General features: G+C 42.6%; 1 protein-coding gene across 12 annotated transcripts in view; it reads right to left on the bottom strand.

The window, feature by feature from the left end:
* cacna1g (calcium voltage-gated channel subunit alpha1 G) overlaps positions 1-15,080 on the bottom strand; it is a 320,435-nt gene that overhangs the window by 45,772 nt on the left and 259,583 nt on the right. For 7 of the 12 annotated variants that reach the window (XM_087845309.1, XM_087845318.1, XM_087845320.1 and 4 more), the window contains 5 exons: positions 7,951-8,077; positions 7,111-7,236; positions 6,886-6,975; positions 6,238-6,430; positions 4,500-4,550 (listed from right to left, as the gene is read on the bottom strand). In XM_087845309.1, the coding sequence (XP_087701435.1) occupies positions 4,500-4,550; positions 6,238-6,430; positions 6,886-6,975; positions 7,111-7,236; positions 7,951-8,077 (587 nt within the window). Of the gene's footprint in view, positions 1-4,499; positions 4,551-6,216; positions 6,431-6,885; positions 6,976-7,110; positions 7,237-7,950; positions 8,078-15,080 lie in introns of all 12 variants that reach the window. The other 5 variants (XM_087845313.1, XM_087845314.1, XM_087845321.1 and 2 more) reach the window with 2 other exon arrangements.

Below are 15,080 nucleotides of genomic sequence, written 5' to 3'. Positions count from 1 at the left end.
AGATAACGAGCAGATCTGCAGAATTAACCAAGCAGTGCAGTGAAATTATGCTGATTTCCTTTGCAACCCTACAATTTTTTGAAAGTTTAATTCCTCTCAGTTTTAGACTTTCTACACTAATTTGACAACACGATGGGGTCTGGGAACTTGGGCCTTTCTTCTCAGGTCCGCAAGCTTCAAATTGTTACTGTAAAAGACATTATAGAGTTTTTTATAGAGTAACTGTGACTACATTTAATACTATGGCTGCATAATCACAGCCAACAGCCTATAGACTCAGGCATCAACACTAAGAGCATCATTACCCTGATGATGCTATCATTGTGGTAGCTCCTCGAGAGGGAGGAAGCAGCACGCAGCTATATTTACAATTTGCTGCATACACCATGCAGTGCACTGTAGCTTCACTGGATGTGTCTGCCACAGCCAGCTGACTGTGACTCAACACAACAAGTCAACTCCAACAACAGGGCAGAGTTTCAAATTTAGCCTTAGGTGTTCCTGCGCTCGCTCTCTGCATGTCACAATGCATCGCCACTTCTTCTTCAGCGTGCACCTGTCTGTGCTTACATCACTGCATTATTACAGCCTGATACAGTGTTTGTGTAACTCTGCCACCCCCTCCACCCACGTGCATATCTTTTCCCCCTCCCTGCATCATCAGTGGAAATCTTAATGCACCTCCTTGATCACCTCTTTTCCTCTCTCTTTGTTCCACTCTTCCATTGAGTCTCTACAAATGATAACGACCCCACACGCGTGGAGTGTGCTGGACACCTCAAATACACATACACAGTGTGCAGGCATGGTTTTTCTGTTCGACTTTTGTGTTTGTGTCAGTACTGTAATTACCTTTTGGGTAAAACTACCTAAATGTTACAAGAGACTGAGGCAAAAAAGGATCAACAGAGAGGCTGTGGGGGTCAGACATTCATCCACACTGAGAGGAGGAGGGGGGGGGGGATTTGAGGATGAGATAGCTGCTCCTGCATATTTCACAACCTGTTTTGCAGCCATCTGCTCCCCGACACACTCAGATGCACACAAGAATACAAAGCAACACAGCCGGGTCTGCCTTCCAGGAACGTGCCGCAAATTAACAGACACCACTCCCGCTTACCTGCTGTAAGTAAACCGAGGCGATGATGGGACCATCGGGATATAGCTAAGCCTACTCACACCAACTCTCATTCACAAGATCTCAGCAGCTTCCATCTTTCATAACAATACCTTTAGCAGATTTCCATGGAAACTACTTGTGACAATTCAGGCAGTGGTCACACCGCCCCAGGATGACCTTTTATGCCCAACAAGAGGCAGCTGCTGTGAACAAACCTGCTGTGGTCTCAGCTAATCACAACTCATACCGATGCAACCTTTGCACACAGTGTTTCCCAGTGAATCGGACATTCTTTTATTCTATTTGAGATCATGATTTAATAACGATGCACACGTGATAAAGTAGAAATAGACCAAAGGAACAGTTTAAACCTTTGAGCGAAACAAGCTGGAGCTGATTTCAGTTTAATAATATAGCAACATCTACACATTCTGATTCTGGATGTCCTAAATGAAGATTTCTAAACTAAGCAAAGATTCAGGGACCAAATAACAGAAATTTCTTGATTGAATCTCTGTGGCCTTTTAATAGAGGCTGGTAAGCCTTAATAGATGATTTTACCTGTACCTTTTTGGTACCAATCTATAGTGACAGCAGTGAGCTGAAGTTACAAGACACAACGCAAGAGAGAGAAATCCAACACATTATTAAAGTTTAACGAATAATTCTGAGTAATCAAAACTGGTCTTTAGCTTCTTTCCTATTGGTTTTGATAGGTCAGTAACTTTTTTGATCAGTACCGAATACGTTTGCCAGAACTTGTTAGTAAATGGTAAACAGTGTAAAACAAAAAAGGATCGGTATTATCATCTAGTGTTGTCGCAGCTTGCGGTACTAGAATTTCAAACTTGATGCTGAAATACTCTGTAGTTTTTGATACCAGCGGGGGAAACTGAGAAAATTAAAAGACTTTTTTATTAAACATCAAGATTAGAAAAATTCAAGCCCTGTTTATTTGATGTGTTACTACGGAGCCCTGCAAGGGACATCTCGCAAAAGTCCATCTTTTTTTTTTTCCTTTCTCCAACGTCCCTTGCGGGGCTCCGTAGCTTACCATATTTTGTTGCTGATCAATAAGACTTGGCATGGTAGCGTCAACTTGTAAACTATGATTCTTATAAGTGTGGTGTGTGTTGTTATCATATAAAAGTATTGCAGGAAGATTTCAAATGTCATGTTACATTTGAGCTCTGACGTTTCCTTCACTAAATTCAGTAGGCTGATTTGAAAGTCAAAGTAATAAAAATGTTACACAGAGCTATTTGAAACTATTTTTCTTACTGCCATTGTTTGTATTGACAATATATTGGCATACAGGGAATGATATATGACCTCTCCTCAAGGTCAATTAAGGTCAAACCTTCATTAAAATGTCTTTTATCTTTAAAATTCTGCTTAAAATCCAGCTGCCTTTGTTTCTATTGGCAAAATGTAGGAAAAGATCTGGTATATGGGGATTCTTAACATCACATCTTAGCTTAGTTTACAGCTAAGATCAGGTCACATTTGACCTCTGACCTCACTTTTACATTTCACATCTACCTTTCTTTCAAGTCGACCCCAAAATGTGTTCTATCTTTAAATAAAGTATGAAGAGAAAGAGAATGAGCTGCCTAGTTAGAAATATACTGTTGATATATTATATCAAGCTCAAGTTATTCATGTTGTCACAGTCTCGGGTCGTATGACCCAGCGCTTCGTGTTTTCTTGTACTTTGATATTCATTGTTTATAGTTAGTACTTTTAGATCCTGGCTTCCTTAGTTGTAGTCATTCGTTGTTTAGCAGGTCTCCTTTGGGCCATCTTCCCATGTGTTACAGTTCCCCTTGTTGTTTATTGTGTCTTATCTGTCATGTTTCTGGTCTGCCCGGTTAATGCTGTCATGCCTGTGTCTTGTCATGTTTTCCTGTTTATTTTGAAAGTCCAGTTTCCATGTCTTTGTGTTTTAGTTTACATTTCCTGTGCATCATTATGTTCATCCTAGTCAGCTGTGTCTCCACTTCCCCAGATCACCTCATGTGTGTATTCTAGTCATGTGTCTCTTACTGTTCATTGTTGGGACGTCTGCCAATTTCCCTCATATCATCTAGTCACAGTCCCAGTCACAGTCTGAGTCATACTCATAGTTTTACCTTTTGTTATCATAGTCAGTTATAGTTTCTCACAGTTATTCTTGGTGTTTCATAGTTTCATATTTTCAGCTGAAATAAAGACTCGCCTTCTGTTTGCAAACCAGCTCCTTCCTCCAGTGTCCGCTCTAACAAACACACCGGCACACCTCGCCGTGACACATGTCCAGTTATTTACAAATCAGTACCTATTATCCGTGACCTACTCCCACATAATGCTGGTGTCATCAAAGTAAACATCTGTCACACTACGCTTATCTGAGTTTAGCTGCACTAAACCAAGAAAACAAAAGATTGCTGAGATCTCAAAGTCAAAGTAGAGCTGCTTATAGATTCTTGGCCGGTTTTACTAACTTCATGACTCCACTTATCAGCTGATCACTTTCATTCAGAGTGAAATATCGAACAAAGTGTTTACAGTCTTGTTTGAATCCAAGATGATGAATGACTAGCGAGTGTGGTAGCGATTTTTCGTCTAGAGCCACCGACAGCTCAATTTTACTTACTTAAACTTCTATGTTAACGTTTGTTTACTGTAGTGATCTCGAGAAGTTTCCTCCAGTGCCACCTTGAGGTTTGTGTTTCAATCAAACAGTAAACTAAATAATATAAATGTCAAATACTGCGTTTATCGAATCTACGTATGTTAGCATGCTGACAATAAGAGTTAGCTTAAAGCACGGCTATGCTAAAGTATACTTTTATGCCCATTTATGTTCTCAGTTTGTAACACTTTCTTCTAAAAATGTCACCACGCTTTCAAATGACAAAATGGCTTTGGTGCTGAGAAAAAATATTATTGTAACTAAAAGAAAAGAGCATCATAAGCATATACTGAGAGAATTACACCACGTCTGTCTGGAAAACACTCTTATGTGGAAACATCATTTTCCCTTCTCTCCCTCTCGCCACCTGAGTTTCCCTGCTAATTTAATTTTACACCAAAGTCTTCCTTTCTTGTGGTGTTGGTGGTGCAGCAGCAGCGGTGCGGTGCTGTGAACAGTGGATGGATCACGAGCGGTGTGGAAGAGCTGTGAAAGACAAAGGCACGACAGAGAAAACAGGTAACAGCATGTCCAGCGGACTGAGAGCTGATGGGAGAGAGGCAGGGGGGCGGGGACGCAAGATGGGGCCCTACCTCCCGTGATCATTGAACTTATTAACCCTAGCCACCATTAATGGGTGGTCGTGGTCGGTGGCGGTGTGGGGTTTTAAAAAGGGACACACAGAACATGCTGGAAACTCTGTACCTTTCAGTGTGCCGTCAGAGAGGGCCCAACTCACCCCCGGAACCAATAAATCTAGAGGAATGAGAGCGTGTTAGTCAGGCAGAGGCCGAAGAAAGCGAGAAAGGAAAGATGGCTGAAAGTTAGAGACAGAAGAGAGTCAAAGAGATAGAAAGAGGGAAAGAGGGATGGAGTAAGGCTTAGAAGGTAGCGATGAAAGGTTAAGCTGGTTTGTGTGCCTATGGTTATTTTCGTCTTTCCAGAGATTCTGAGTCCAGTTCTTTGGATGAAAAACGTTCACATGTCACAAACCAAAGGTCTCAAAAACACCCGCTTTACAAATTGTCGAGTTACAACTGCAACTGTTATGAGCAACTTTTCATTTTCGTATTGCCGTTTTACTAAGGAATCAACATCTTGCCCTTTAGCCACCCTAAAGACCAAAACAAAAAAAGCATCCTGGCAAAAAATACTGAGCCAGAAATTAAGAAGAGAACCGTTTCAATGAGAAAAAATCAGAGAAGGAGAAAAAAAAGCAGGGAAAGAAACTCAGAGATGTGGAAGAAGACGAGTTAAAGGGGCCTCTTGACATATACTGTGTGTACACGTAGACTGTGTGTGACAGGGTCGAGGTGAGTTTCTTGATTGGATGAGATAGCCTTGGCGGACACCTCCTGTAAAAGCAAGATCAATTTCCATCTGTATTTCTCAAGAGCTCGACGGAAACATTCCGATTATCAAATAAAATTATATATATATAAAAGAAATGAAAAGGTTTGGTTTTTTTTGACTTTTGTCTTAAAAAAAAGTGTCCACTGCTCCTTGTACAAAATGTAGACATATATATAAAAAAGTGCCTTTGGAATAGGTTCGGCAAAATACTGTACAGGCATGAGTATAGGCCTCAAATTCCCAAGAAGGGTAATGCTAGCAGAAGCTAGCACTGTTTTGTGGGGTGTAGGAGGCAGTGGAAAGTATTAAATTAGGTAAAAAGAAAAAAAAAAAAGCAGTTTGTCATCAACTCCTATACAGCCGGAGGTGAGGGTGGGACAGGCGTGAAATTAGCTCTAACTCCTTAGCAAATCTCACAAGCTACAGGTGAAACTCTTCCTCCTTTTCTTCCAGATTTTGGTCTATCCCTGCTCCTCCGGCTGTACTAAACCGCATGCAGAAGAGAGGAAGGGAGGGGGGGTCATCTCCTTTTCGGCCCACGGTGATGAAATCATTGACTCCCCCTCCCTCTAGCTCTGTATACCCACCACCATGCAAGCCCCATCTGTCAGCACTCACTGGGCATGCTCCAAGGGGCCATCCCAAGCACGGTGTCTACGGTAGACCAGGCAAGTTAAGGGAGGAGGGAAAGGGTGGCGGCTAACTCCAGCGGTCATCAGTCCTAATTCTGCGAGCCTGCCGATTGTGGGAGCTTTTCTTAACATCCAGCTTGATTAATTATTGCTGGGGTCGAAGAAAAGCCTCCACAGCCTGCAGCAGACTCTACAGAGCCAGAGCAGGTGACCACCAGACTGGATTAAGAATTCTTTCCATTTTACTCACGGTAAAAGGGAAAGAGGATGGTCGAAGGAAAGGGAGTTCTACCGCAGAGTAGCAACTATATTTGATACTAGCTCACTAATTGCGTTTTTCCGTATTCGGCCAAATCAAATTAAAAAGCAAAAAGGAAAAAAAAAAGGCTCAAGCTCGAATCAAGCAGGACTCAGAAAGATGTGGAAAGACTACCGACCAGCCAGCTCCTTCTCCTTACTCCGTCTCTTTTTCTCCATGCGTTTCAGTCTCTTCTCCTCCCTGCGTTTGGCCTCCTCGGCCTCCTGGTGGCGCCGGCATTTATGGAAGTTCTCCACCACCACGCCTACAAACATGTTGAGCACGAAGAAGGCGACGATCAGGAGGAAGGAGATGAAGTAGAGCAACATCCATGGGTTGTAGTTCATTATGGGCTGGAAAACAACAGAAAAAATCAGGAAGGACGTTAATTCAGGCCGGCTGCAAACCCGGGTCAGACACAATCAGGTTAGATCAGTTGATGTTGATGCCCGTCCACGTCAGCTGGTGGCCCAAGTAATGTCCTTCCACACATCTAACTGGCAAAGCTGCTTTACCTTACTCACAAGTGCTTTGTAGCTGCAACCTGCTTTGCAACCTCCTCCTTTAATACTGTATCTGACGTCTTCAGTGTCTTATTCTATTGTCTGTTCTGTGCAGGGCTCTTACTGCAGACAGAAACATCTTCTTTTAGCTCTATGTGGAGGATTTTTTTTACATTAAGAAGTCTTCATCACTCATTCTAAGTAATGACTGCCTGCCAGGTACGGCTGTATTAGACGAAATCCAGAAATTATATTGAACAGCCAAGGGACTTGCCAACATTTTGTGTGCGCAATTTAACATTTACCTGTTGATCAACTCCCACAGCATCAAGCCCATCGTACATAATGTCGACCCATCCATCTTTTGACGCCAGCACAAAGAGAGACATCAAGGCCTGAGAAAGGATGACAGGGTTGAAACGTAAACGCAGACTAAAGTTAAAAACAGTTGAAAAACGTGATCAGCATCATCAGTTTTTTTTAATTCATGCGTCTGTCCATCAGGAATCTTGACATTTCGATTGTCTTACTTGTCCTAGGTTGTCAAAGTTGTACTTGTGTCTGACCCACTTATAGCTGGCTTGCACGCAGTCTGACTTATTGGTGATGTTCCTTATATCCTCTCCGTGACAAATGAAGAATTTTCCCTTGAAAAGCTGAGGAGAAAACACACAGACACACATACATTTGAACCACCACAAAAACACTGTTAAGTTTGTAGGTGACCCTGCTGTGATTGGACTCCAGGTTTTGAAAGCTTTAGTTCAACCCTGAGAGCACATTTATGTATTTCATATTACACAATTTAGGGTGATATGGTACTTTGCCAAAGTGTGTATGCGCTTTACTGAAGCTATAAAAAGCTCCAAAAGCACATCGACACTGAGCGACAACATATGGATCGGTAGCGTTGGGAACACTGGAGGTTGAATTCTGCACTTCATGAGTGAATATTCCAACTGCTGCCTCATGGTGTCATAACAGCCATTAACCCTTTATGACCTTACTTTACTTGGACAGATGGTTAAAGGACATTAATGTCCTGACGGCAGACAAACAGGAGTTGGAACTACACCAAGGCCACAGAGCTTGTTGGTATGGATTGGTCCTTGGGCTGTTAGCCATGAAAACTCATTGCGGCCACATAAGCATACATAAGCGTCCAGGCCTATGAGTTATAAGTCGGAGAGTGCATAAAAAAATAGCTGTTTTTCTGATAGCCCTTCCAGATGTACATACACCCAAGGTGGTTCGGGAGAGGGTGGAGACCTGCGCGAGCATTCAATCACATGTCAAATTGCTCAAGCAGGCTTACAGAGTCTTCTCATTAGGTCTGTGCGTATACTCTCCATTTCCCCCTCCCCTCTCACCTGTACTCCCAGGATGCCAAAGATAATGAAGAAGGCACAGCAGATGACCACGATGTTGCCGATGGGCTTCAGGGACGACATCAGGGTCTCTACCACCAGCTTCAGGCCCGGGGCTCTGCTGATCACGCTGGAACATGGCACACAATGAGGTATTAGTGCACTATGTGTGTGTGGGGGTTTGTGCAGGACACTCTTAGGTCAGTTACTGTGCAGCTCACACCAGATGGAGAATGGATGCCTGCAGCGATCCAACCCGCAACCTCATCACGCCCCCTACCCCCCAGGCGTTCACTTCAGGCACTTTTAAACACGCACGCAGCCCCTCCCTCCATCGCAGTTTGTTTATTTGCCGTGTCTCTCATTTGCTTTTTTCTTTTCTTTAAAAACACATCTCTTTGCTGATTGCAGTCAAAGAAACAGAGTCTTCTAATTAAGCCACTGGACTGATGAGGATGGTTCATTAGCACCAGCAGGGCACCTGGCACTGCACTGCACAGCAGCTGTGCTTCTCTGACAGGGAGAAACTCAATACACAGATACTACACGGAACCTAACGCGCTCGCCTGCACGGGCTTTCTCTTCAAGCAAGCACTGAACATATGAGGTGATCAGGTGATTAAAAAACAAACTGCCACACAGTTTCTCAGCAGCCAAAGCCGCTGAGGCGATAATCTTCTCTGCCACTGTCTATTTGTCTTTGTCTACACTGTATGTTTTTCTCCAGGCTGACAATTGAGTGATAGAACAGTCGATAGCACATTAAGAGAAGACATGAGATAATATGGAGCCAAGACTGACCAAGGTCGCAGTGATCAATAGCTCTGATCAGAGAATTACAAGTCAGTGGCTGCCCCTTTTTTTCCTGCTTGCACTTCACTGCTTTTTGCTACTTTAACTATTTGTTTATTGAATGTTTCAACCATTTGTGTGTGTATGTGCCATTTGGTCAAAAGTTAGGGAAGACAGGTGTATCTATTAGATGTGGTATATTTTCACCGAGTTAAACAGTATATCTGTGAGTTACAACTATAAAGATTATGGCTATAGCATGCTAAAGAAACTAGTTTGCATTAGCACCTTTGTGCTCCACACTGTAGTCTAAACATGGCTGCGTCTGGATGCAAATAAACAAACGTGGCAACAATCAAATGTTGAAGCTTCAACGTGTGAGTACAGAAACCAATCGATGTCACAGCCTCAAAACATGTCAGAGGAGATCGCTTTAATCAGCGTAGACATATTTATTGCCAGTATTCATTGCAGATTCTTTCTTCAGGCAAACAGGAAATGGGACGTGTTGTCTTAAAAAGGTTAATCTAGCAGAGCGAGGAATCTCAAATCTGAGAATCTCTTTCAGAATCTCTTTGCAATGTTTGAATTTTTACATGTTGTTGGCTATAATTTTGCATCTAGGGCAAAAATTTGAAATTGATTTATTCGTCTTTGGTGTCTTTCTGGTGTAAATAGACACTGTTGTTAAAAGTGAAAAACCTTGTGGTGGCTGGTAGTGCTCCTCTCTCCTCCCTCCTCCCTTCCTCCCCACTGCTGTCAGACTCCACAACAAAGACTTTTGCAGCTGATCAAACCCTCACACGTGCAATAAGACTGCTGTATGTGCAATTCTTGTACAATTCTTCTTCTGACGAAGTTGTACTTTTGTATTTTCTTACTCAGTTGTATATAGCATTATTGCATTCCAGTGTTTTCTAATTTCTGCTACATAACTTTGCACTTTTGCTGTAACAAAACAAATTTCCCACCTGTGGGACTAATAAAGGTCATCTTATCTTATCTTATCTCACATTGTGGTTTCCACTCACCATCTTCAAAAGAACACCCCAGGTCCTGTTCACATTTGGTCTTAATATTTAGTGGTTTAGTCTCTGTGAGAGTCCAAAATACTGTAATGTGCTCTGGACCAAAGTGGCTCAAATGTGTTTGACTCACTGCCATAATAGGCTGAGGCTCCACATGTGGCCTATAGAGGGCACTAGTACTCAAGGAGAGCAACTGTGAATGTCTCCAGGGATTCATTCTCCTGTTCTTTGACAGCATGTTTGCATTCAGTCCCTTGGCAATGACAGTGATCAAAGTCCAGTTTCTGTCTGTAGTCATTTCTGGTAAAAAAAAAAAAAAAAAAAAAGACCAAATGACGTCCAGGTTTTACTCATATTTCTTTTCATGGTGGATTTTAAGGCATTTGATTAAAATTATTCCATTTACCTACTTAAATTTACCAAGTGACTTTACTAACTTTTTACTACAGTTTTACTAAACTGAATAGGACACAGAGCCATGCTTGGTTGTTAAGAGTCATTGCTTTTCAGGAGTTAACAGACTATCATCCACCCAACAATACTGCATGCTGTGTGGCAGCTGTGTGTCATGTAGCTTCAGGTCTAACTGCGCAGTGCTTTAGACACGCTGCTGCTGCTGGTGCCAGGAGAGAGATGGACTGTGGGGAAACGGTTTAGCCCTCAGTATTTAGTAAATATTAGACGTTCAGCTGAAGAAAAGACGTTAAGTTGCTTGTATAATATTAGCTTAGTTCTTTTCAACTTTTTAAAACTTAACTAAGTGTAAATAACACTTCCAAGCTCCATCCAACCATTTTCTTCCAATAATCTAATTCAGGGTCACGAGGCAGGGCTGGAACCTATCCCACCTGTCATGGGCAGAGAGTAGGGTGCATCCTTCAAGTAGAAGAAAAGTCCATTTACCATGGAAGGACAGACAACTCATAACGTTCAGATCTCTGAAAAGACACGTCTATTTTGAAATACACATATTCAAGTGGTTGTGTGTTGAGTAGCCTGAATAATTGAACAAGATTTTTGACCAGTTTGCTCTAGTTCCCGCACACTGCTGAGTCGCATATGAACACCTCAGACGAGCCTCTGTACCTTTTCACGTCCTTTCAAGCCAAACGCTAACAAGTACGCTGAAGTGAAAAGGCTTATTAAGGAGAGGAACTATGGAGAGACGAGGCTCTCGCTCTAAGTCAATACACTCTGATGATGCGGTACATGAAGGACACGCTGCAGTGGGCTTCTCTCCGTTATGTCTATTTGCATATGGCACAAAAAGGAGGATGAGGGGAAGCTGAATGGAGAGAGCAGAAGGAGAGAAAGAAGTTTGCTTTGTCTGATCTACCTTCTGCATAATTTCACGGCGGTGTCCTTGTTTTGCACCGCACAAAGGAGCAACGAGGAGCGTGCCACGATCCTCACCACCTGCACACATGCACCACCCGTCTCTCTCTCTCCCACTTCCTCTCCTTCCACCACCAGCTTATTCCTCACGCGGAGTAAAGGGAACAACAAGTAGGGCAATAAGTGGCAGCCGTACTCCCACAGTGCAAACACTGGGTGTAATTAAGCGACGCCGAGAGATAGAAATAGGGAACAGAGGGAGGAGAGGAGGGCTGATGAGTTGCAGGAATACAGAGGGAATAAAAAATGAGGCAGCTCTTCTTTTCTTGCTTTTTCTCGCTTTTTTTTTTTTGGTCAGAACTTTGCCTGTCACTCCACCTAGCTCTGTGAATTTTCTTCTCCTTTTCAGCCCCCAGCTGGCGTTCCTCATCATCGCTTCAGCCCAATCTCTCATTGTGCTTACGGAAATGCAAAAGAAAGACAGTGACATGTCACATCGCAGGGTTAGGCACTTGTAATTATATGTTATAAGTCAATTAGGCCACCAGCATTGAGGTAATTACATCATCATCAACTGACAGATGTGCTCAAAATGCTGATCCGATAGAGATCAACCGCAGCAGGGGATTCATCGATAAAAGCAACCTGCTGGCTCTCTCTGACCTCGACACTCCGCCTGCCTGCGATGGAGCTCGGTGGCAGCTATAACTAATCATGAACGTGGAGAGGGTTTTGGGGTAGGAGTTTCTAGGTTGCACCTTAATTGTCGATGAGCTGTAGGTGCTGTGGGGTGACATAAAAGTGCCACTCGATGACATGGGGGGTGTTAACTCACGGCACCTCCCCGAGGACTGCCCTCAGCTCAGGTAGTGGGCTTGATGAATGACTGCAGAGGTGTGTGTGTGCTCCCTGTTAAACAAAGCCGATGCATCATTCTGTCACATGCACAGACGCACACAACACACACACACGCGTGCAATGAATGCTCTCATTAATATCTCTAATGAGGAGGAAACAGCAACAGACTCCTGCGTAACGCCTGTTGCATTTAAACTCATCCAATGTACACGGCTAGTTTAGAGCATCCGCTTCACCTTATCGCACTTGTAACTAAGTAACTATTGTAACTAAGTATTGAAGCCTTACAACTTGGTCGTCTAAGTTGCCACAGCTTTTTAGGCCCTGAGGACATGAATGATTGTTGATTGAGTTTTCTTCTCATATCGGCGTCGGCAGCTCTGATGCTGCCTGCGTGAACCCCCATGTGCCGCCGCTGTGCCGGAGGGGAAAACACAGACGAGTTCATATTTAATTAAAATACCCAGTGAGTGTGAGTTTGCCACAGTTGAATTGGGGTGATAACAAGCTGATATTGAAGGAAATTCTGTAGCTTTATGAAGCTGTGCCTGTTTTCTGGTGTGTTTGGGGAATTTGGAGGACTAACTGATTTAATGTTACAGTTTGGAAGTTTTACACATACATTATTCTGGTTGAGCGGTTGCTGTAATTTGTTATTTAACAAACTGGCAAAATGGTAATGACATGTTCTGGTAAATATTTTTAAAAGGGCCCTGTTGTGCTCATTTCCTGCTTCATATTTTTATTCTTGGACTCGACTAAAGTAGCTTTGCATTGAGTCATGATTGGAAAACAATCATTTGTCTCATACCGGGGCTTGGCGCAGCTATTCAGTTGATTTTCTGTTGGAACCAAGTCATTTTAGCTCCTTTCCCCTTCCCTTTAAGCCAGTTTTCTTCTGATTGGCTGCCCCTTGTAAACAGAAGGTTTGAACAGCTGGTGGGTTGGGCTTCTGCACTTAAAACAGTCTTAATACAGGAACAAATAAGGAAAAAAACTCTGAGCAGCAACCTCCATGTGACTAAGAAGAAATTGGTGGTTGCCCGTGAGATTGATTATTTTCATTTATTTATTCATATTGTTGTCGGTGACCAAATGGAAGTAGTTGTGGCTACAAACCTTGAGCTTGAGAATGCAACACCTACAGGTGGCAACAACTTTCAATCGCAAGGTGATTGTTCTTGTTTCTTGCGTTGGAGGCAACCCATTTCCAAATATTTAGGATCCAACTGACACATCACTGTCATCCCGATTGATTCAGGCAGTCTGAATCATTCTGCCCCTATGAGCTGACCTAGGGGACACAACTTATCTGGTTACTGACTCTTTGTATTCTTGTTGTATTCAGAGACATGTTGAAGCACCAACCATTCTGCAGTTAAACCGCTGACCTTCAACAACTACCTCAGTACTTCTAGAGGACTTTCTGAATTTCAGTTTCAAATCTGTGAGGTTCAAATTGACGCCACTGCCCAACCGTTCTATTACTTACTGATAGCAAATTGACTCAGCTTAATTGCTGTTTTATTGTGGTTTTGACACATCAAAGTCACTTTGAACAAAGCAGCTGACAGCACGTGGGCACAGTCCTGATGACCATCTATGAAGCAACCCATTTTAAAGGCAACGCTATGCAAGATCATAAGTGGTAATAGTTTTTTGTTGCACTATGGTACCCAACCACTGTTTTCTCTAGTGTCACTACAGCCCAAGTAAGGACTCAGCAGTTACTGTGGCTGAAAGTTAAAATCTGATATTAAGAATCTTACCAGCCATTCATACATTTCTTGTGCTTATTCTGTTCTCCAAATATGTAATTTCAAGAAGTCACCTTGAAATCTCACATTAATCTGATGGCAAGTCAATGCACCGAAACCTATTGTATTTTATTCCATTCTCAGTCAAATAACACTAAATTGTCCTGATACTGGGTCTTTTTGTGTTTCCGGACTTGTTTGTTGGAATATTCTGTGTGATTCATAGTTTCATGGTTATATTTACGTTGTGTATAAAGTATGCTTCAGTTAGCCTTCAGTTCTTAGTCATCTTAGAGTTTTCAGTGTCTTGTCTTCCCCTGTGTTTAGTCAGCCTCGTCTTCATGTTTGTTTATCTCTTGTCTCCATTGTTGCTGTCCCCGTATCTGTTTCTCTGTAGATTTGTTTTTCAGTTTTTCTGTAATTATGTCCTCAGTCTCCCTCTGCTCGTGGTTGCATCATCAGCTCATACTGTGTGTTTTTTTATTTTTCTGCGAGTTCCTTTTTTTCTTTTAGTAGTTTACATGTTTCCTAGTTTCCGGTTCCTAGTACCCAGTGTTGGGACTAACGCGTTATTAAGTAACGCGTTACAGTAACTACGTTATTATTGTGGTAACGGTAACTAGTTATTATGCCAAAATCAGGAACGCGTTAGTCGTTACTGGGATTTAGATAGGGTCGTTACTCGTTACTTCGTGTGGTGGCTATCGCGGAGCTTCCACAGATTCAATAACATTAGCAAGTGGTGGAGGCAGCAGGTGGAGGAGGGAAAGGGGACACAGAAGGAAAAGAGACCCGAGGCGGCCGCCGGTCCAAGTGTGAACTGAACTTCAGGTAAGAAGTTATGACCTGCAGTCTATCTGGGTCAGATATAAACCAAGTTTAGGTGGAGTTTATTTTCGTTATTCTGACTTTTTCCATACTGCGTACTAGCTAGCATGACGGAGTTTCTATACAGCTGGGTGGGTGCTATGTTACTGATGTTGAACTTTATTTTGTTCATAAGTTATTAGAGTTGCCAACCGTCCCGTCTGGTATTCAGAGAAAATATTACGCATTTCTTATTGAGGTGAAAAGGAACAGTTTGTCCCGTAATTCAGCTACAATGAAAAAAGACACAAAGCTGGAGTTATTCTGTGTCTTTGCTGCACAGCTGCATCTTCTTCTTTCATTCTCTCCCCTCCCTCTCCCGTTTCTACTTCAATCATGCAAACTGATCAATGATCAGCTGATCAGCTCTCTTGTTTGTTTATCGCCCACTTTGCGCCAGAAACAGGAAACCAGCCGATGTCGCGCTAAACAACAGCAGCACTTTTAAGCTTGATCAGCTGTTGTTAGAATTGATTTAATATTAATTTCTAGTATC

Source organism: Neolamprologus brichardi, chromosome 8 (assembly GCF_056152115.1).
Source record: "Neolamprologus brichardi isolate AB-2024 chromosome 8, ASM5615211v1, whole genome shotgun sequence".
Classification (NCBI taxonomy): Eukaryota; Metazoa; Chordata; class Actinopteri; order Cichliformes; family Cichlidae; genus Neolamprologus; species Neolamprologus brichardi.
This window is presented reverse-complemented; position numbering and strand designations above follow the sequence as displayed.